Raw genomic sequence first — 22,726 nt, forward strand, 5'->3', positions numbered from 1 at the left:
GATGGAAGGTTAGTGTCGCTGTGAAGGCCCCTCACGCTGAAGGTGGCACCTCTGGGCAGTGCCGTGCGGGGGGGCGCCGGAGCTGCGTGCGAGCCCCTCCCTGTGGCCGGACCCTGGCAGCCTGACTCACTGATCTGGACAGAGAGGGTGGCAGCAGACACTCCGCCAACGACCAGCTCGCAGATTTTTGTTCTGAAGATAATACAAAGGCACAACTGGTTCCCAGGTGCTAATTATTATTATTAAAGATACTAAGTATTGGGTGTCATTATTAAGTGTGATCCTTATTAACAATAATAACACTCATTAGGAGCTGCTATCATTAGAGATCGGGGTAATGGTTATTAAGCCGGCACAACACTCTAACAAGTCACACCGTATCATCCCTGGGACGACGACGGACTCAGGGTTCACTCTGGAGAACAGCAAAGCAGCAGTACTGCTCGGAGCAAGGGCACCATCGACGGGGCGGATTTATGGGGAACAAGAAATGAGGGCGGAGCAGACTGACTGTTCTAGACAAAGAAGAGAGTGCAGCCTGGCCACGGGGTGCCTTGCAAAAATACCTTTTTAAAGATATGCTTATTTATTTATGCCCAGTGTATTCCCAAACGTAAGTAAGACATGTAAGGAATAGTAAAAACTAGATGTCCTTCAAATTATCTCATTCGTGTACCCAATTTGTATCCCCTGAACACCTACTGTGTGCCAGGTATCCCCAGTGGCACCAGGGATACAAGTGAGAGCAAGTCTGATTGGCTGCTGCCCTCAATGCTGTTGCAGGGGCTGTAAAATCTTCTGAAGCAAGCATAACGTTTTATAGGACCCACTCCTGAGAGGCCCTCCGGCAGGGAACACCCCCCTTTCAGACCTTTTAGCTCTCACGTCTCTGTCTGAGGAAGCAGGCGGATTTCTATTTTTAAAGATTTCAGTGTATGCACACATGGGGCCATGTGGTCAGGGGAGTCATAAGCCTCCTCACCACGAATACCTGTGTGTACGTGAGTCTCGACGCTGACAGCCCATGTGCAGTTCCTAATGCCAACACCTGAGTGTCACGCACCTGGGAATCACAGATAAGACCTTCCCATGAATCCAGGGGCTCCAGGAGCTATTACGTATCCATTACTTAGGAATCATAAATCCTCCTCAAGTGTAGGGTCGACTGAGAAAACTTAAGACCCTATTAATTCTTAAAAATGATATGAATAGTTCAAGGAGCTCACTATGAAATACAGCATGATAGCACAGGGTCTACTCCATGTAGGGCCTTACATTTTGGAAGTGTCAACGACCGAAATCCTACCTAAACATTTTAGTTCAGTGACTGAAGGAAGCAATTGCTATCGGCCATGGTAACCATAACCCCTCCCAGTCAGAGGGCAAACACCCATCCCTCACACGCATCACCTACTTTGTCAGAAAGAAAAAATAAAGGGATTTGAGGTAATTTGTAAAATAAAACAATATTAACCAGGAGAGGGTGATAATAAGCTTGTTCTGAAGCCCATATGCATGAGATCCCAAAGAAAACCATAAACTGGTTATATTTAATCCCTAGAAAAATGTACCTCTTCCCTAGGATTTCATCGTTCTAAACAGTTATGAATTTTTTACAATGAAATACAATCATTACAAAAGAAGGGGACGACAGGAAAAACAGGCTCAATTTCTAGTGACAATGACAAGAGAGATGAAAAATAGTACAATTGAGGTCAATTGTGGGGAAGAAGAAAATTAACGTCCAGATTCTTAAATCCTTTAATAGCAACTCCGTGGGGGGGGGGGGGTGAAGATGACAAAAGAGTGTGTAGAAATATATTCCATAAAAAGGTATTTATCCGTTTGGTCCCCCCACTCTCTCCAGGCAAAATGAGAAAAAAGAAAGAGAAGGAAAAAGTGGCAACAGATGAAAACATAGAGACTGTTTGGAAAGCACTTCAAAAAATAAATTAAGAATGGGGAAAATTAAAAGAGAAGTCCAACAGAAGAACAGCCACGTAGAACTAAAATGCTCTGACAACAAAATTTAGAAATAGCCGAGAAGAAACAAGCTGCCCTTGCCCCAGCCCGGCATCGAGCGCTCCTGGCCTTGTTTTCTGACTGTGGCACCGACCCATTTCCAGAAGATCAAGTGGAGACCTTTGAGCCTTTGGATCGGAAGCCTCCCTAAGCCTTTTACAATCGTGGGAGGGGAGCTGGGAGTTTAATGCCGGGGACAGGCACAGAGCCACCGCCATTCGAAAAAATGACACCTGGTTCTGCCGAGTGGGCGAAATGGTGAACCTGTTGTCATAGAGGCAAGATAAGCATGAGCCTCTCTCTCTCCTAGACAAACGCCTTCCCCACTCTCAGGAGTGGCCCTGCTCAAGGTGCCATGGTCATCACGGCGTGACTTCTGAGGGTGTGACTAGAAAGAGCCACCTGCGCTTGGCCGCCCGGCCATGGGCACGGAGGCCTGGGGGGAGGTGGTGGGCGATGGTGGTGGAGACTAAGCTCGGAGGCAGGAGCAGGCGGCCTGGAATCTCATCCTGGCACTGTCCCTCCTTCCCTGAGAGAATGACCTGGAATCATGTATTTGACCTCAAATTCCACTTAGCAAAATGCAAATGATAATATCCGCATCCCAGAGCTATGCAGCCTAGTTAAATGGTCTGACCGCCCTCAAACGGTGGAAGCTATCTGCTTTTCTTTTTTCCAAAATCAGCACTCATACATTTTATGGAGATAAAAAAAGAGAGAGAGAGAGAGAGAGAGAGAGAGAGAGAGAGAGAGAGAGACCAATAATTCTTTTTCAGGGTCCCATAGTCAATACTCAGGATACTTACTAAGATTACATTTCTTCGTAATAAAACTATTACTGATAGTCACTGAGTGGCCAGATTTTATAAGATGCATAAATAATAATGGCCTAAAAGGTTCAATGTGCCCAATAGCCAAATGGTAATGGCAGCAAGAGCACCTCTCCAACAGCAGCCGCTGGCCACGTGTGGCTGCCGAGCACCTGCACTGTGGCTCGTCCTGAACTGAGGTGCTCGGTAAGTATAAAACACACACTCAATTTCAATGATGTCGTAGCAAAAAATAAATACACCATGAATAATCAAAATTAACTGAAATAGAAATAATATTCTGAGTAAAACATCATTACATTATTTGCACTTGTTTCTTTAACTTTTTTAAAATAAAGCTACTAGAGCCTGGCCAGTGTGGCTCAGTGGTTGAGCTTCAATCTATGAACCAGAAGGTCACGGTTCGATTCCCGGTCAGGACACATGCCTGGGTGATGGGCTCGATTCCCACTGTGGGGTGTCCAGGAGGCAGCCGATCTACGATTCTCTCTCATCATCGATGTTTCCATCTCTCTCTCCCTCTCCCTTCCTCTCTGAAATCCATAAAAATATATTAAAAATAAGTAAGTAAAGCTACTAGAATATTTAAAGTTACATGTGCGTCTCGTATTTGTTTTCTATCAGACAGAGCTGCTCTAAGCGATCTGCCGAACGCCAGCACATACAATGGCTTTCTGACACACGGTACATTCATGAGAAGCGGTAACTAGGAAACTGAACGACTGTCATGAGCACTTCTGAATGCTCCTCTGTCATCATGCCTCTGTGCTCCAGGTCGTAGGAGACCTGAGGGCAGGTGTCCTGTCGGTGAAATGCCATAATCGAGCATGATGTCTTCTCCGTATCAGCAAGCAAACTGTAGGCTATGGTATTCCTAACTCTATTAATCCAGCTTCTTTAATCAGAAAAAGGCTTTTTTCCCCTTCCTTCATTTTAAAGAACAACGACAGCGTTCCAGAAACACCACAGCACTGCCACGAAAGGGCCTGAGGAGCAACATCCTGCAGCGCTCACTGGGAAAGATGCAGGGTCCAGCAGACGACAGGGTTCCACGCCTTCCACGCCAGTTAGGGTACAAAACCACCGCTCCTCGCATAGCAGCTCCTAACTCATCAAGCACTCTATCATATTCCCTCCCCACATTTACCCCGAGAGAGGGTTATTCTTAATCTCCTTTAGTAAATGAGGCAACTAAAATGGTGAGAAACTGCCCGGCTAGTGTGGCCCAGTGGTTGAGTGTCAACCTCCTATGAACCAGGAGGTCACGGTTAGATTCCCGGTCAGGGCACATGCAAGGGTTGTGGGCTCGATCCTCAGTGGGGGGCCAATCACTGATTCTCTCCTCATCACTGATGTTTCTCTCTCTCTCTCCCTCTCCCTTCCTCTTTGAAATGAGAAACTAAATAACATGCCCAAAGAAACCCAGGAGGACAAAAGAAGAGCAGTTCAGGTTAGCCTCCGCTAAACCCCAAGCATTCTGCTTTCTTGGGGGTCAAAACAACACTTCCAAACCCACACCCACAGAAAGCTACAGGCTTGGCCTTTCAGGAGAGGACCCTTCACCACCTGCTGTGTCCAGGGGGTGACCTGCGTTGCTTGTAAGTGAATTCACCGTAGGGCCTACCGCAGGTCAGGCACTGTGCTGGGCGTAGAGGAGGAACCAAACACGGTCGCCAACCTTCAGTCCCTCACAGACAAAGAAAGGCTCCAATCAAGGGCCACACTCTGATGTGGGTGAGCAGGTCTCCAGCTTCCTGCCCAGCCCCTCAGGTCCTGGGTCCACCCGCAGGCTTGGACCTGCCGCTGGCATGACAGGAGCCGGTCTGAGATGACAGGAGGCTAGCCCTTCTCCTCCCCTCCTTCCAAGGGCTCCTGCCACCACCATTCGAAGAAGGCAGGCAACAACGACGGGGCCCACCCCTTCCACCTGGCTGCCAGGATATCTGGTTCTATCACCTGAGAAGGTCCCAGGGCTAAGTGAGGATTGCAAAGGCTTCAGGGTGGAGCTTCTCATGCCTGCTCTTTGCACAAAACTAAACCCAGAGAAAAGCACCCCACTCAGCAACCCCCACCATCAATAAATCACAGAACCCCGGAAACACTAGCCAATTCCGCCAAGTAAATCACATGTGTCGCACAGGGTCTTCCAGGGACTGGCGGAGGAGCGAGTGAGGGTGGCAGCTATCATTTCTTACTGCAAATTTACTGGAAAAACAAAACAACCACTTACTTGCTATATAAGCCCCCCCCCCCTCTCTCTCTCTCTCTCTCTCTCTCTCTCACACACACACACACACACACACACACACACACACACAATCATATTCACACGGTCAAGGGAAATAACTTGCCAATATTAACCTCTACACATTTCCTCCCAACAACGAAAGCAAGTTTGAGCACCAAGAATTGCAACCAAAGACAGAAAGAGAGAATACAGTTGGTGTCCCTCACCTCCCCCCTGGGGTCTCAGCCAACATTTCCAAATGGATCCAATGGATCTGTCCTCTCCCAGGCACCTGACCTCCAGAGCCAGGGCAGCCAGAAGCACCACAGTCCATGGTTCCCCCAGGGGCTGAGCTCAAAAGTTCCAGAGACAAAAAATGCTGAACCTCACTGTCTGGCCCGAGTCGGGCCTTAATCTCCTTAGATATATCGCCACTGTAAAAGAATCACACTGCATCCCACGTTAACCGCCGATGGAAAGGATTTCAGGTCATGAAATAAAGACATGGGCCAGTCTTGGGATGGGGGAGAGCAACCACTTTAGGGGACAAGGGAGCCACCCACAGGCGGACCAGACGCCCACTTCCCAAGGTTCCTCTGCACCCTCTGCTTGGGAACTACGGATTCAACGGAGGATGCGTTCACTTGTTTGTGCTGTGGTCTTGTTCTTCACTCTTACTGAGGAGGGAGCAGCAGCCGAGGCAGAGGTGGGACAGCTGAAGGCCTGGGTGGTTCCCAGGTGGAGCAACAGGACATCCTACGATGATGGAGAAGGAGCTTTCTGCCTAACGATCCCTCGAAGGGACAAAAGGAGCTGGATGTGCAGAAATTAGACTTCCTGCTCCTCCACACCCCGGTGGCTCCTATCTCAAGAGCAGGCCTCCAACCAGAGCTTCAACAAGAAGGCTCCTTGGTGGTGTTGGGGAGCGGGGGGCAGAAGGGATGTGATCAAGGAATATTTCACTCTCAGAGTTCCCTCTACCGACACCAGAAGCTGCCTTTCAGGCCCCAAGGTGGACCCTAACTTTGGAAGATGAGAACAAAAACAGACCGAGGATTGGGGTTGGCGGGTGAAGTCCGGTCCTCTTCTCACTTGTGACCCTGAAGTCTCAAACTGGGGTAAGGGCGGCAGAGAAGGAAGATGGGTTTGGGGTTCCAGAACCAGGACTCCAGGCCCATTCGGGCTGAGATCACCATTCCGCCCGAGGCCAGCTCTGAGGCTGAGGTCAGCCCCAGGCCCGGCCATCCTCTCCGTGGTGGCAGGATCCCGGGGGCCTGGCAATCTGCAAAATGGGATTCCACAGGCGCACGGGAGGCACAGCGTGTACCTGGGCCACCCCTGGGAGCTGGGCCGTAGCAAGCCTGACCCAAGGCACTAAGTCCCTGATGACAGACATGCCCCGTTAGCCAATGACAGGGCCGCCTCCCCTCCTCCAACATGGCTGGACTCAGATTAGTCTCCTTCAGTCCCCCCTCTCCCCGCACCCCTGAGCCGACCTACAGCAGGCCCACAGTAAATGCTGGCTCCGTAACCCAAGGCTCATCCAGGGGGACATTCATCGCATCATTCATCGGTGGTGCCGGCGCCGTCTGTTCCCCGGGACTCCCCAGTGGCTGAGCTTGCCCACACCACGTCGGCCCGGCAGCACTGCATCGAGCAGCAGCGGACAGGAAATGTCCCAGAAATGGCCACACAGCGGGCTCAGGAGCTCGCCCCACGTTCCCGGGGGAAGCACACCAGACCGCGGGCTGTGCATGAGCACTGGTGACGGAACCTGTTGGCTTATCCATCGCCCGGAAGGCCAGGCGGGCAGTCACTGTTGTGAGACTCCAGCCCAGTGCCCAGCAGCTCTGTACCCAGTGCCTGTGCACACCTGGGACCCGGGGGGCTTACCTGCAGGCCCACCCAAGACTGACTTGGAAGGACAGCAGCATCTATTCTAAGTTTAATAACCAGACAGAGAGACAACATGTTTACTGATCCCAAATTTTTTTTTTTTTTAAATGTTTTTAAGGAAAAAAGTAGAATATGCAAGTTTGCGCTTCACAGAAGGGTTCACACATGTGGCATATAGTTTCGCTAAATTTTGGGGGTTCCTTTCACAGTGGGTTACAGAAGCAGATGTTAATAAGTGTCAAGACTCAATGGATCGGTAAGCGGACTGTACCCTAACTCATCAACCTCAGGGTTCTGCCCCCTGTCCTCCATGAAGTAGAATTTTACTCTGGAGCTTTCTCAGAGGATAATTTTTTAAAAAAATAATATTTAAGTGAAGATGCATTTGCCACTCGCCTCGTTCTCATTATCCTCTCTGGAAAGCAATTTGCAAATCAGAGTCCCGTAAGTCAAAAAGGAGTCGATAAAATTGTCTTTATGCAATCATTTGCTTCATCACCTCAGGTTCTGAACTCCACCTAAATGTTATTTTATTTCATTTAACAATTAAAAGGAAAAACCCTTGATTAGCTTCTCGAGTGTGGTGTTAAGGAAAGGCTGGCTGCGCTGAACTGCAGCCAGGAATTAATAAAAGAACCAAGCACTCACTGCCAATAAGTCAAGACTACCCAGGTTCCTAGTGGGGATGGTTCATAGCACAAGCGTGTTTTCTTTGGGGAGGTTAACTCACCAAAATTATTAAAAATTGAGCTCAAACACTGGTGCAAAGTCCCAAAGGAAATCATACGAGAGTGGAGAGATTTTTTTTTTTTTTATCAAATAAAACCCTGAAAAGGTAAAGTTTTTATCATGAAAAATAAAAGGATTTCTCCTTTACAAAAGGAAATCTTACAGGCTGTGCTTAGGGTTCAAACAGAAAAACAGGCCGGGGTATTTAACAGATGTCAATTTCATCCCTGGGAGCGGAATGCAGATTGCACAAGGCTGAGCTGAGCCCCGCAGGCAGGCAGGCAGCCATCGCCACCCTTCCCCAGCCACCAGAAGCCACTCTCCCCGAGCCCCTCACCAATGCCTCCACGGAGATGCAACAGCAGCCAGAGCCCCTGAAGGGCTGACACCGGAAGGAGAAAAAGAGAAGAGAGCAAGAAAGTGAGGAGCAGGGTGTCCTGCAGTTCCCTCAGGGCACACGGGACCTCGGACGGCAACATGGAGGATATTACTGCTGTGACTGAGATGAAGTTAATAAACCCGCTCACAGGCTGGGGAAACGCGGGTGCCCACCGATGGACTCCAAGATACTTTAGTAAACGTGTACCTGTGTAATCTGTAGCAATTACTTAACTAAGAAAAACAGAGCAGAGGAAGTGAGTGTATTCCTTTTTTCATTTGAAGACACCCACTTTACGTCTATAGTTTCCAAAAGGAAATACTAAATTTAGTATTAAAATAACCCAAGAAACCTCTTAAGCCACTGCATATAAATCCAGTGAAAATCTTATATTCATCCTTGATATTATCCAAAGGAAACCACCCAGCCACAGGAGTGCTATTCCATGTTTAACTCTCTTTGAGAAGTGTCACCAAAGCCCAAAGTGACCTGTCTCCTAAAAAAAAAAAAAAAAAAAAATTTTTTAAATCTAAATATTAAGAAAAAAATAAGTTTCGACTTTCCTTAAAGAAAAAAAGAAAAAAGGCCTGGAAAAGCACCCCATCATTTTAAATTGTGGGTAATCCCAGATATAATGCATCTCAATTTGAAAAAAGATTTCACTCCCCGCAGATCCCCTGGATTCATAAATTCTTTTCTATAATAATTTCTGAGCCACAAAATGAAGCCTGAGTGTCATTTCTCCCCTTCCCCCCAAAGGCAACAGTTTCAGAATAGATCTAATCTCCCAAGCTCCACACAAAATAGCAGAGAGACAGGTCAAAGACTCCTTTCCAGCCCCGCATTAAAGGAGGTGGCGGTGCCTCTGTGGGTATAACCTGGGGCTTGGGTGTGAACTCAAGGACTGGTGTGGCACAAGCCTCCCTCTCAGGTCCAGGTGAGAGGGGCTATTCTATCTCAGCACCATCTCAGCCCAGATCCCCCGTAAAGATGGTAAAAGCAACTATACCTAACAGTTTCCAGGCATATACATTCATTTCTTTAGTTTGGTAACAGAAGTAGGATCACAAACGGATATATTTTCAAAGAGCGAGCCTGTGTGTATTGTATATACGAGAGGCAGCCTGCGAGCCAGACAGCCTGGAGGGGTCCTAGGGCAGGAAGAGGGCGCATCTCAGGGGCGCTCCTTGCTCAGAAAGAACCGTCGCCCCCAGACGCGCTTCCCAGCTCTACATCCATCTCCCATATAATTATGTTTGACAGAATATAAGCTCTTGGCAGTGAACTTGTTTACAATAAATGCTTCGTTTGGGTACATGGGCCGTATTTCAGTCTTATAAATATCAAACACAACCTTACAACAGCCCCATTATGAAGCTGAGAATTATTCTGCTATAAATCTTTTTATTGGGGGGCCAAGGGGAATTACTTTGCAGCTTGTATTCCACTAACCACTTGGAACAGTGTGAGAAGAGGTGCATTTATACTCTGACCCTGTGCTAATTGGGATTCTGTGGGTTTCCACGGGAGAAGGCACAGTATCCACCCTGAGCGCGCAGGTGGGTCCCCAGACAGTCGGGCCACGACAGAAAAAAAAAAAAAATACAAAAATACACGTGCAGCAGAATGGCTCTTCCTGGAGTCGCAGCGTTTGCCTGCAGTTCTTTTTCCTCCTGGAACTCCCTGGGGAACTAATGGCCATTTGTGACGGGATTGGCAGGCTTTCAGTGGTGAGCTCCAGTTTAGGGAGATTTATAAGTTAGCCGTAAAAATGTGCTTAAGGCTCAAACTGACGATATGAATGGGCCTGTAAATAGAGTCAGTTTCTCTGAATGTTACCTGGCGATTCATTTGAAAAGAAAAAAGAAACCAGGATCGCCTTATTTACCCGGCAAGTACGTTTACTTGGGTCTTAAATGTGTAATAACTTCCCTTTCAGAGAACAATTTGCTCCTCTCATACGTCCTCAATAACAGTAAAGGGGGTTTAGTCTTCGAAGACCATATCTGCCAAACCTATAGGGCAAAACCCGGTCTGAATGGAGCGTTGTCAGCTGAAAGCGGGCAAAGCTTGCGGGGGGGGGGGGGGGGGGTACCCACGCTTAGCCCCATCCTCCGTGGACGCCTTTCTCCAGGAATGTACCCCTCACCAGCATTCCCAACACTTTCTGGTTATCAAGTGATGGTAATTTATCACTGCCTGACTTCTGCACTGGTTTCTTAATTTCACAATGACCTTGTCATCAGATTACTATAGTAATTTAACTTTAACATAACATTGACATCTAGAAAAGATCATCTGAAGAATCCTAATGTAAGTATGTTTTCCAAAATAACTGATACTGGGAAATAGTCATTTTATTACTTAAAAGTGAGATTCCAACTCCTTTCCTTCCAGTCAGCGTTATAATTCCAGTTGATGTAAACTAATTTTGTATGTCTCTCAGCTTCTAATGAAGAAGAAAAGCAACTGATTTATAAGTTTCAAGGGTCATGAAATATAATTTTATAAAAAAAATTTACCACATGACTTTAGTATATGAGACAGAGAGAGAGAAAGAGAGGAAAAATATTTTCATTGCATTATCAGCCTCACCGATCTCTCTTGTTCATATCAAAAACACTAGTTTGCAATGTGAACTAATGGAAAATTGTTAAATTCACCTAAAATAATCACTCCCTCTTTTGAACTAAATAAGCCCTTTTAAAACCTTTGACTATTTAGCTGCTATTTACTTGGAGGAGGGGAGACATGGAGAAGGTGACTGTATGAAAAAAAAATACTTTTTTTTTTATTGTAGAACAAAAATTCCCTCCAAGGCAAGAAGACACGATGCCAAGTTCCACCCAGAATTAATGTTTAGGTTTAAATTGTAAGGTCCAGAAAAAACAGAACCACTAAAAGACCCTTAAAGCTCATGGCATTCGTCAACGCTGTTAGGTTATGTAAATGTTAAAACTGAAAAAACCCTTTGCGGACAAAGGTTTTAATGAAGCACTATTAACTAGGCTCTCGGAACCGCACGTTTGAAGCCTTTTGAGCAGTTCCACTCGGAGGCGGACGATGCTCGGGACGCCGCCGGGAAGGGCTCACTGCCCATCTCACCCCTTTCCTCCTGCCACGCTCAGAAAGCTTTAAATACAGACCCCGAGACAACTCTTACCACAGAGCACAGCCCGCTTCTCCAATAACTGTCCCAGACTCCAACCCAGGGCTCCTGCTGCCTGGATCGCCAGCGTTAGCTGCGGTTTCAGTAACTCCACAAGGAGCAGAGGTGAACTCCACTGTCTGGGCTCACCACTGTCATCCCCAAGCTGCGGCCGCTCACAGTGTCTATGGACAGAGTCAGACACACAGGCTCCAGGGAAAGGGCACCGGCCACTGGTGCTGGCTGGGGCCGCAGGGCCGCCTCCACGTTGCTGAAAGCTCCCCTCCCGCTCGGGCAAGGAGGCTGGAGGCTCAAGGACGTGGAGGATCCTGGGTTTAACGGCCCGGTCCCGGCGAGTGCAGATGGAAGCCAGAGGCCCTGCGAGAGTCTGTGTGCCTGAGTGAGTGTCAGGGGATAGTGCAGTGGAAACTCCGGGTCCCCCACAGCCCCTAGTGTGCCGAGAAGTAATAAGGGTGCTCATTATTTGCCTTCACTCTCTCCCTCCCCGGCAGCCTGGTGATGGCGTCCAGAGGAGGAGCAACAGGCCCAGGGACCACACCTCACCTTTCCTGGGCAGGGCTCTATAACAAGAGGGACAGTCATTACTTCTAACTTCCATTGACAAAGGTTAAAAAAAAAAAAAAAAAAAAGAGGAGAGTTACACCTCAGGCAGAATATAAGAAAACGCGCTGTATATGAAAACAAACATCAATGAGCACTGTGTATGTATAGATAAGGATTGATTTCAGAGAGGAAGGGAGAGTGAAAGAGAACAGAAACATCAGTGATGAGAGAGAATCATCAACTGGCTGCCTCCTGCCCGCCCCCCACTGGGGACCGAGCCTGCAGGCTGGGCCTGTGCCCTGGCCAGGAATCGAACCGTGACCTCCTGGTTCACAGGCTGGCACTCAACTACTGAGCCACGCTGGGCAATCAAGGAGCGCTTTGAGTATCTCCCAAGCAACCGCCTCCCCGGCCCCCTCCTCTCCCAGCTTCCCAGGGAGGAGCAAGAACCAAGGGGTCCTCCCCCAAACAGCTTTTAGGGCAAAAGCCCAGCGAAGTCCGCGCGAAGCACTCCGGTTATTCTGCCTCTTCCTCAGGACTCGGAATGTGTACACTGTGTGACAGGTCCGCCTCATTCTTCTTAATGATGTTTTTATTATTCTCTCACTCAATTAAAACAGAAATGGATATTGCATCTTCCCACTGTATAATTGTTATTGTAATCTGTTTTCGATCACTGCTCGGGAAATGGGTCCAAAACAACATAAACTCTCCCCTGCCTCACAAGGCAAGTCATTTTCTTTTACTACGACACTTACAGAGGCATTTATCATGCTGCTCTCTTAGCTTCTTTGGATGATGACAAAGAAAAGTTCTTGTTCTGTGAACCCCGCCCCCCCCCCAAAAAAAAAATATTTTGAAAACACGGCTATTTGAAGAATTTTGAGATGAATGCCTTTCCCTACGAAGCTAGCAATTTTGCCTTCCCTTCCTTGTGTAAATAATTGGAACACATGCAATAAAAGTATCCAATTTTAATATGGGAAAGAAGAAGGAAACTTGAAAATCAATCTTATTCAGTTATATTAAAAAAAAACAACAACACACATACCCTGATACCCTTACTTTCCAGCCAAATACAAAGACAACTTGCAGACATTTTTAAAAGAAAGAAAAAGAGATATCTGTGCTCCATATAATGAAATTCAAACTGTTTCTATAGAAAATAGACACCCCCTCTTTGGAAAACACTTGCTTTAACCAGAGTCTCTGTCACTACTCACACCTGTGCAAACCTTCCGCAAAACCACGGGAGTCACTGAGCGCTGTGCACGCTTCAGCCACCGCGCCACCCTCCGTGGACGCCCCACGGGCTGATGGGAAATGCGCATTTTTCATAAATGGCAGTGCTTCCCCTTCACTTTTTGATCTTGGCTGTCATGTCGGGCTACGGTTCACTAACGCACTGTGCTAAGACAGTTCTCCATTCCGAAGATAAGGCAACGTGTGACGGGCAGAACCAAATTTGCCTGACACACCAGCAACCAGTAATAATATCGGAAGCAACTGTACTTGAGATTCAGTACTTCCCGCAGTGGTCTTATCCTACGGTGTCAGAACCACACGTAAAGCTTATTCTTACTACAGGATAAGACTGGCATATTTTGTGGATAACTTTATTTCAAGGTTCAAATTCTTGAAATTTCTATTCATGCTTTTTTCTTTACTTTAAGTACGTGTCACACTAGTAATGATTACGCTCACTAGTTAATACGTGTACACGTCACTTATAAAATGGAAAAAATAAATGCCATAAACCCAACTGGCTTAATATGTTTAAGGCACAATTTACTCCACATAGAGTCATTTTTACCTAGGATTTTTTAAAAATCCGGAATAAGAAGAACTTTGCAATGAGGAGCAAAGGGCCTCAGTTGTGGAAGACCGTTCTGATGCCGCCTTCCACGGCCACTGCGCTACGGGGATTCTGTCACCGTTTTTAAGCGCCTCGCTATTAAACAGCCAAACAGCTCTGTTGCTTCAAAACCAAACAAGAACCCTATAGAGCTCCGTGATTTTGAAAACCCCACCATGGAACATGTCTACGTAAACACCGTGCAGCATGAAGTGCTATGGGGCTTGTTTCATGTAAAAGAAGAAAATCAATGTTTGGCTGATCACTGACAGTAAGGGCAGCGACGGCCTTCAGAAACGGGAAACGCACAGTGTGGAGGCTGGCCGGCCTTTGGGGGTTCTGTAAGTCCTCACCTGGCTTTCGTTTTAACTCAGACCGCAGTCCCACTCAGGCCCTCCCCTTTGACTTGAAATATCTATCCCTTTGCCCGTAAGCAGTAGGGTGATGAATCCTTTGTATATAAAAACCCCACTTTTAGCACATAGACGATTTTCAAGCCTCCATTGCACTTTTAAGATCAAGGGAATGCACCGCTCTCCTTCCTGGCGCCCTGAATGAATGCTGAAGAGCAGTGAGGACTGGAAGTGAGAAAGGCTCCACACAGTCCAAGCCAGCAGAGGGAAATCACTTATTTCTAAGCTGCTCTAAGGAGAAGAATGAAAACTAAAAGACAAACTCTCTTCTTCATTTTTTTCCAGCTAGGCTGAAAGGTCTCCTACTTGAAACCATTTTTCAGTTTTTCTTCTCTCTTTCTCTCTCTCTCTCTCTCTCTCTCTCTCTCTCTCTCTCTCTCTCTCTCTCAAAAAATAACGAGTTAAAATGTATGGGTTAGATCCAACATTTCACTGCTGTTCTTATTCTTGGGGAGCTGGGGGAGGAGGAACTTGCTGCCAAAGCTTCTGAAAAGAGAGTTTTGCTGCTAATTTTCCGTTCACAAAAATCTAAATTTCCCTGATGCATCTCACACAACTCATGAAATAATACGAAACAGTATTATATCACTGCAAATTGAGACATTTTTATCAAAATAAAGAGTGACGATGCCAGCATTTCATTTGTCATTTCCCACTTGTCACTTTTCACTGACAAACTGTTACACATACAACTTTTGTCAAATGCTTCATCTTTAAATGTGTTCCAAAATGCCTTTGTATCTTAGCATTCATGTAAGGAAGAGAGTAAAAACTACCATGTTATCATACATTAGTTATATAGGTTAAAAAAAAAAAGACTACTTATTAGGTAAAAGAATATAAAGGACTTCTTATTTATTTACATGCTATGTAGGATAAAGTTTAAATTTCCTGAAATATAACAAACTGTGCGCATGTTGTATGCACCCAAATGTGAGATTATTACCTCTAAGAAACTTTTTTAATAGTGAGAAAAATGGGCCATTTTCATCTCAACAGAAACCCAAAATCTCTAAAAAGACCAAAGAAAATACTACAATTTGAAATTCATCTAGCCCGAGTAATCTAATGTCTTTCTGATGTATACACATAAACTGTTCCTACACTGAATTCTTTAAAAGGAGAAGAAAGGTAAAAAAAGAAAGAAAGAAGAAAAGGGAGAAGAAGGGTTTTTAATTGTCAAAGTGTAACCACCAAACCTGACTGTTTACCAGATATACCAAATAATTACCAACTAATTACCTGGAATATAACTGATTTCCATATTCTTAAAATAACTCATTCATATTCTTAAAGAGCTAATAAATGATGATCAGTCTGTTTCCTTCCCCACAGATATAGTCAAAAAAAGCAAAGTAGACTTAGCCCAGGACTCCCAGGTGTAGAGACTGACTTGGGTCACATCCCTGGGAAAGGGGGATGCTGCTTGCCTTCTATGGGGGTTAAAGAACAGAATGCCTCCCGGCCTCTGCACAGTTCCAACACACACACACACACACACACACACACACGCACGCACGCACGCACACATTTCCCTGCAGATGATCTTGAATATATACTGGTCAGTGGGTTTCTGCGGGTGGAACATAGGGCTTCCAAAATTACTTGAAACATCCAATTATGCTCAGGACTTTGAGGGGCGGATACCCTATGTTCTGTTTAATGTGTATGTTCCACGGCATAGATTTTTTTTAACCAAGTATATCTTTATTTTAATAACAGGCCACGGACTAAAAACACTTTCGAGAAGGGCTATTTTTCTACCTCAGCAAAACTACAGAGGACACGCTCGGTGGCTGGATGACCCCAACACCTAAGTTCATTCTATTTAAAAGACATAAAACCCTTAAAAAAAAAAAAAAAGTGGAGTGGGAGAGGGAAAGACCATCTTTTCTCTTTGGAAGCCATGCGTCCTCCCTACAAGCACACTGGCATCTATCCTTGGTTAAAACGAGTGTAACGTTTGCTCTATTTTTCCCATGTTGACAATATGTTTCTCAGTTTCTAAGTATTGAATGCATTTCAATCCGTCAATATCTCTACCCTTTCCTATCTGCACTCCCTTCAAACAGGAAGGTGCCTCTCTACCACTGCTAATATGCTGACTGCTCCCAACCTGGGCTGCGTGTCTCTTACTTCCAAAGGAAAAGGGAATGGTCCCCATGTAGACAGTTAGACAATGTTCAGCTCTCGGCGTGGTCCTGCCCAACAACACTGATCACATCCTCTCCCAGGTGAAGACATCAGTGTGTGGTGAATAATCACTTTTTGTCTCCTTTGCAACAAGACAGTTATATTCTTGAAAGGGCTGCCTGACAGCAAGAAGAATAGGTCTACTTCCGGTCAGCTAGTCCTCAGATAGCTTCAACACATGATTCTTTAGCAAAATTAAATTATATTATAAACGAATTCTCTTCCCCTCCCCCCCCCACAAAAGCAAATATCTCTAAAAGATATTCCCAGTGTTTAAACATTTCCCCCTAAAATCTAGAACATTGAACCCCAAAGAAAGCATCAGAAGTCACAGGAACATGAAAAAATCTCAAAAAGATGTCTGATGTTCCATGCCTCCTATCAGCAAATACACCATCTGGTCGACTCCAGCACTGTTCATTCAGTTTAAATAAAGCTGTCTGGAAGTTCTTCCTGAATCCAAACAGTAAAAAATGAAACTGCTTCTGTGGACAATGAATGAAGCTCCGTCAATTAGGGCTACTCCCGCCCGACTGGCCAGTGGCTCTCCGGCCAGGAGGAGAGAGCGCCTGGCTGGCCTTGGCACTTGGTGGGCATCACTTTCAGTTTATGCTGTAGGCTGCGTGGCTGAAGGGTTACACGTAGCAGAGCACTGCAGGTACTTATGCTAATGGTGGTAGAAAGGATCATCTGATTCTTATTTTTGTCATCTTTTAAATAACCTTTGCTTTTCCTAAATCTTCAAATAGATCTGTAAGTTTTAATCACCAATTTTACAAATATAAATTTCCCCACCATTAATCATCCTTTTTCAAAATCCTTATGGAGTGAATTACTGGCTGACAAGGAACGCCAATTCGGGTAAGTGAATGTTACCCAGCAGGGATATAAAGCTGTCAACACCACCGTGCTCTTGCCTGCTCTAAACTCTCTCCCGGCCTTCATATGTTTTTTAAAGAGATATTAGCCTGTTTTTTTCCTTCCTGAGGACCTTCGATAAAAGCTGACTGTCATACACATCTGAGCACGTATATTTTATTACATACGAGCTTTAAAACACCGCTCAGATAAGAGCAAAAACACCCTAGAAAGTGTTGAAAAGACAAAGTAAAACTGACCCCTTTCTTATAGTCTTCTGAAGCTAACCACATTGTAAACAATGCACAAACTTAAAGTCCTCTATTAAAACTGTGAGAGTGTATCTACCACCTCAACTAGTTAAAAGCCAGACACTAAAATAAAGCAAACACCCCCCCCTCTAAAGTAGAACAACAAAAAAATAAAAAAAATTTTACTGTTGCAACCAATGCACTCAGAAACATTTATCCACTCACTGTTTATCAAAGCAGTAAGATAAACTGCCATTTTATCAATAAACAATTAACAATAATTAACAATTAACAATAATTTCTGCTATTTTTAGGGGGGAGCTCCCCCTAACATCACTAAAGATTAACAAATACAACCTCCCAAACTGAGCTCTATTTTTAAAACATATTATTATAGTCATTATTATAGCAACCTTTTCAACATCTACAAGACTGCACTATATCTGAAAATTGTAATAACAACGCAGAGGTATATTTCTGTAGTTGCCTATACTTATTATATTGCTTCAAAAAGAAAATTTAAACAAAAGAAGGTAGCGTGATAGAAATATAATCTGGTTTTTATTTACACTATGTTCCAAAATGTAAGTCTTTGAACTATAAAAACCTGCTCAATAGAAATATATTTTAAGCATTTTTTAAAATTTAGAATGTGCATTTTTAAAAGCTTTGCTTTTCTCCAATCTGTGCGTGATTAAAAGTTACAAGAAAATGAAATTATTAACATTTCAATGCACATTTGGAAACTACTGTATATAAATGTAAATCCCTAACATAATCATTAACATTCAATAAGAAAACTTTGTATTATTGAAATTTTATGTTCTAGTTGTTACATTTTAAAGCTTTCTAAATTAAAATCTTTCCACCCTATTATGCTATATAGAGTAAAATTTTTCTTTTTTAAAAATCTTTAAAAATCCACCATGTGTAAACTATTTAAACCACTTTGCTATTAAGTATTATAAATGGTAACTGTTGAGACAAAATAATGTCATCTTTATTTTCAGTTTGGGAGCAGCCAGTAAGACTTTTGCTATTACTAAATGAAGCTAAAGGTCAGATAAAGTGACAAAAGTAGTTTGTTGACACAAATCCATTATGCATCACCAAGACTTAATAATTTTACTTTATATCAAATTTATAATAAATAGTCAAATGTTAAGTATAGTCTCAAAAAACATGAAAAGCAACTACTATTGTACACTAAAGGTAGCCCTGGTTATCAAAATTAGGCTGTGTCTTTCACAGTTCAATATGATATAAATAAAATTTGTTTTAGAAAAGCCCAGTTGTTAACAATTATATTCAAAAATATTTAGAAACGTCTCTCAATTTAGTGACTTTTTCTAGGTCTTTAGAAAGAAAGCAAAATTTCAAGTCTATGTTTTTTCTTTATGCATAAGGCCACTTTTGAGAACAAATCTCCTCCAAGGATTTCTAAGAGTTTTTTAATCAAACATTATCAGCGCATATCATATCATCCAACATCGTCACTATATATTTTTCTTTCTTACATGCATATATTTAAAAAAGGATACAAAAAAGTCAAAACTTATTGCTCCAGGCTCAAGACAGAACATTAATAAATACCACTTTTAAAAGTGGGTCACAGAGCTATCAACTTTTCTTTTGCTTCATGAAAGTATGTCTTCAAGCCCCTAACATGGAAGATATGTAAGCTACAATCTACAGCCAATTAATTTTTAAAGCTTTAAAAATTGTGAGAATGAGCGATTCTCAAAGGAGATGATTAATATAAGGATCTAAAGCAAACTTTCTGAATGTCTACCATGAAGACAGTAATAGCAAAATAAAAATAAAACCCTGTTACTTTATAAAATGCCTGTATTTAACTCTTTAAAGGTGAGTGAACATGTTAAATAATTACTTCAAAATACATACTATGGCTATTCAGAACCTAGGGATGGAGCTTATCACTAAGTTTTGCCAGGGTTTTGTAACATTACAACAGGCTAATATAAAGAATTATATTAAATGGGCTACTGCTGAAAATTTTAGGACAAAGAAAAACTTTAGAAGCAAAAAAGTTAAAAGTCACTAATCCCAAACACAATAAAACTGCTTACCATGGAGAAACCTGCATTTTATTTCTAACAAAACAACTGGCAAATGGCACATAAACCTCAAAATATTTGAGTAATGCATCAATTTCTTGCACATCTTCATTTTATAAAATTACTTTTCCTAACCACTTTAAAAGAAGGTAGCTAAGTAGTAAAAAAAAAAAAAAACCTACAAAAGATTATTTTTAATAATATTGAATTCCTGGAAAGGAAATAAGGCTACTATGCTATTTTACCTATGGTGCTCTAATTCCTAAAGAAGTTACGAACGCATATGACTCTATAGGACACAGTAGCATTAAAGCCGCTAAGGGCCTGATGGATGCCTGATTATTTCACACTGGGAAGGTGGCAGGGAAGGCCCCGGTTGTTACTCACTGGTCTCCAAGCCCAACTATGAAGTAACAACCCTCCTGACCCTCCGGGCCGGCGCATGGAACACTAGCCCCCCAAGAGCGAACATACCTGAACTTCATCCCTGCCACCGACACTGGGAGGCCAGGCAACAGAGTGAAATCCCTAAAAAGCTCTCGAGGAAAAGCTAGAAACAGTTAGCTGGCTGTGACATAAACCTGCCAACACCTCAGCGCACAGTGAGTGGCAACGTGCCCAAAAAATGCCACCCCCTGGGGAAAGCGCTTTCTGGGCTGAGCTGGAGAGGAAGCTACCAGTGGCAGAGGAGAGGCCGCGGGGCCTTATCTGGCGACCTGGCGGCCACTTCCTGTAACCCTACACCGGCAGGAGCCCGGGGCACCTGAACCCCGGCCCGGCCCGGGCCCCCATCCCCGCGCCCGCCGCCGCCTCCGCCGCCGCGGGCCGCCGCCTCCCTCCGCGCGCGGGCTGTTACCTCCCACGGCCTTGGCCACGGCGCCGTTGGGCCTCCCGCGGGCTCCCATGGGGCTGCCGTTCTGCTCCAGCCGCGCCACCTTCACCGGGGGAGGCCCCTTGACGTCGGGGCTGCCGCTGCGCCGGTCGGGGCTGTCCCGCAGACACGGGCTCTCGCTCCGCCGCTCCATGCTGCTCCGGCTCGGAGACAGAGTTCCCACGGGCAGGTCGCAATAAAACGCGCAGGGACCTAGGGAGGGGGCGGGGGGAGGGACGGGGGAGGGAAGAGAAAAAGAGGGAAAACCGCTCACACACGTGATAGACGTGCAGGCCAGTGGCAAAGCGACGCGCCACAGCCACACAAACTTCCTCCCACGCGGCCCGGGCCGGGCCGGGAAGCCAGTCCCAGCCCCTCGCCCGAAGGACCCCGGGGCTCGGAGGGCTGCGACGCCACCCCACCCGGCGCTGCTGCCCAGGAAGAGGCCCCCACGGACCCCGTCGGGGCCCCCGCCAGGGGCGCCCCAAAGCAGCGGCCCCTTGGAAGGGGTTGGCATCCACTGTCCCGGGTGCCACAGCTCCGCCGTCGGGGGTCGGGGTTGTGGGCAAAGTGAACTTCCTAGAAAGGCATCCCACCGACTCACTGTGGGGTGGGGGGGTGCGCACAGCCTATCAGGCACCAAAGGAACCACACGGTGAAGGCGCTCTTCCTGGGCAGGAGCCGCAGGCCTGGCGACAGGAGCCCTGAACCCCTGCGTGTTACCTTCCCCGCGGCTCGAAGCGCGTGCACACACTTTGCACAAAATCAACCCTCATTTCACAGAAGCACCCAGAAACATTTGGAGGTGTTCCTCTGAATAACCTCCAACAACCTTCATCCCCAGGGCGGGGCTACAATTGTTGTTATGGTGGAACTTTCTTATCTTCGAACGATCCATGTGATTTTTTTAAAAGCTCTTCAGCATAACATCCAAAAGCAAAAAAAATAAAAATAAATAAAAATAAAAGCATTTAAATTAGTGCAGCCAGGGCGAGCCTTGATCAACCCCATGTTTAAATCTCTCCAAAAAGTTTTTCTCCGGGCCGCTTGACTGGCAGCGCTCTCCTCGGGAACCCACAGATCTCGGCACCCCTGGATTTTTTTGGGGGGGCGGCGGCGGAGGAGGAGGAGACACCTGATGAAACGGCACCACACTGTCGCGACACCCCGGAGAAGCAGGAGCCCGGCACCGCGGAGTGCGCCGGGCATCCTCTCCGGCGCTCCGGCCGCGGGAGCAGCCACTGCGCCCGGCTCCCCGAGACAAGGCGGGGGCGGCCGCGGGGAGGGGAGGGGGACCTGCCCGCGCCGCAGGGACGGAGCCCCAGGGCTGGGGTCACAGACTTCGCCCGCACTCCCGGGGCTAGTGCTCCCCGGCCCGAGGCTGCGCGGCGGGCAGGGAATGGAGCCGGAGCCGGGTTTCCCCAACTCCAGACGCGGCGCGGGAGTCCCGGCCACGTACTTACTGCTCACGGTCTGTCTGTAGCTCGGCTGGCTGGGGCTCTGTCCATGGAGCAAAAGTAGAGACTCCAGGGTGGAAAGTTTCTGCTGCTTCGCCTCGCAGTGCGGTCCGGGGCTGCCTTCCTCTCCCTGCTTCCCCTCGCCTCCGCCCCGGGTCCCACCGCGCACGGTCCCGGGTCAGGGTGCCTTCTAGCGCGGAGATGGTAGTTATGATGAGGATGACTGGGGGGGAAGGGGAGGGGAGGAGGGAGGGAAAGGAGGCTCCTCCGAAGGGGCACCGAGCGAGCGGGGGAGGGGGCCGCAGAGGAGGGGAGCAGAGACGAGGCAGAGAGAGCCCTTCGCACCTCCGCGGAGGAGACCCGTTCCGGAGAGCAAGGGCTGGGGACCCGGAGGCGGGCCGGGCTGCCGCTCCACCGGGCTGCTAGCTCGCGAGGAGGCGCGGCCGGAGCCCCAGGGCCGGTGCCACCGGGAGCCGAGGCGGCGCAGGGAGCCGGGGCCGCGCACGGGAGAGAGCGCGGTGGCCGCCCGAGCTGTCACCTCCAGCCTCTCCGCTCCGGGCCGCCGCCGCCAGCAGCCGGAGCCAGACTCCCTGACAAGCCGCAGAGAGAGACGCACTGAGAGGGAGATGATTATTAGTTGCGTTGAGTCATCAGGCAAAGTGAGTCCTTTTGGGTTGTCCTCGGTTTCCGATTTCTCCCCCTCCCCCTCCCCGTCCCCAGATCTAGCGCCTTCAAAATAATAATTTGGGGTGGGGGCGGGGGACGTCTCTGGATGATTTCGGGATGGGGGTAGGGGGGGAACGATCTAAACCCAAGCCAGACTGGTCCACCGCCGCGAGAGCGGGGAGTGGGGGGCGGGGAGGAGGACGGGGGAGGTGGCCGGGGGAGGGGGGCCCCGCCTGGCAGGAAATTAAACATCAATCAATCAATCGCAGGGAGCCGAGCGACCCAACGG

General features: G+C 46.7%; 1 protein-coding gene across 5 annotated transcripts in view; it reads right to left on the bottom strand.

The window, feature by feature from the left end:
• SATB2 (SATB homeobox 2) overlaps positions 1–22,726 on the bottom strand; it is a 180,854-nt gene that overhangs the window by 151,914 nt on the left and 6,214 nt on the right. For 2 of the 5 annotated variants that reach the window (XM_081095479.1, XM_081095477.1), the window contains exons 1-2: positions 21,778–22,120; positions 20,300–20,527 (exon numbers count right to left, since the gene is read on the bottom strand). The exons of 2 other annotated variants lie outside the window; for them this stretch is intronic. In XM_081095479.1, the coding sequence (XP_080951605.1) occupies positions 20,300–20,468 (169 nt within the window). In that variant the 5' untranslated portion in view covers positions 20,469–20,527; positions 21,778–22,120. Of the gene's footprint in view, positions 1–20,299; positions 20,903–21,777; positions 22,121–22,726 lie in introns of those variants that run through there. One more of the 5 variants, XM_081095478.1, reaches the window with a different exon arrangement.

This window comes from Myotis nattereri (genome assembly GCF_964212035.1).
Source record: "Myotis nattereri genome assembly, chromosome: 7".
NCBI classification, from domain to species: domain Eukaryota; kingdom Metazoa; phylum Chordata; class Mammalia; order Chiroptera; family Vespertilionidae; genus Myotis; species Myotis nattereri.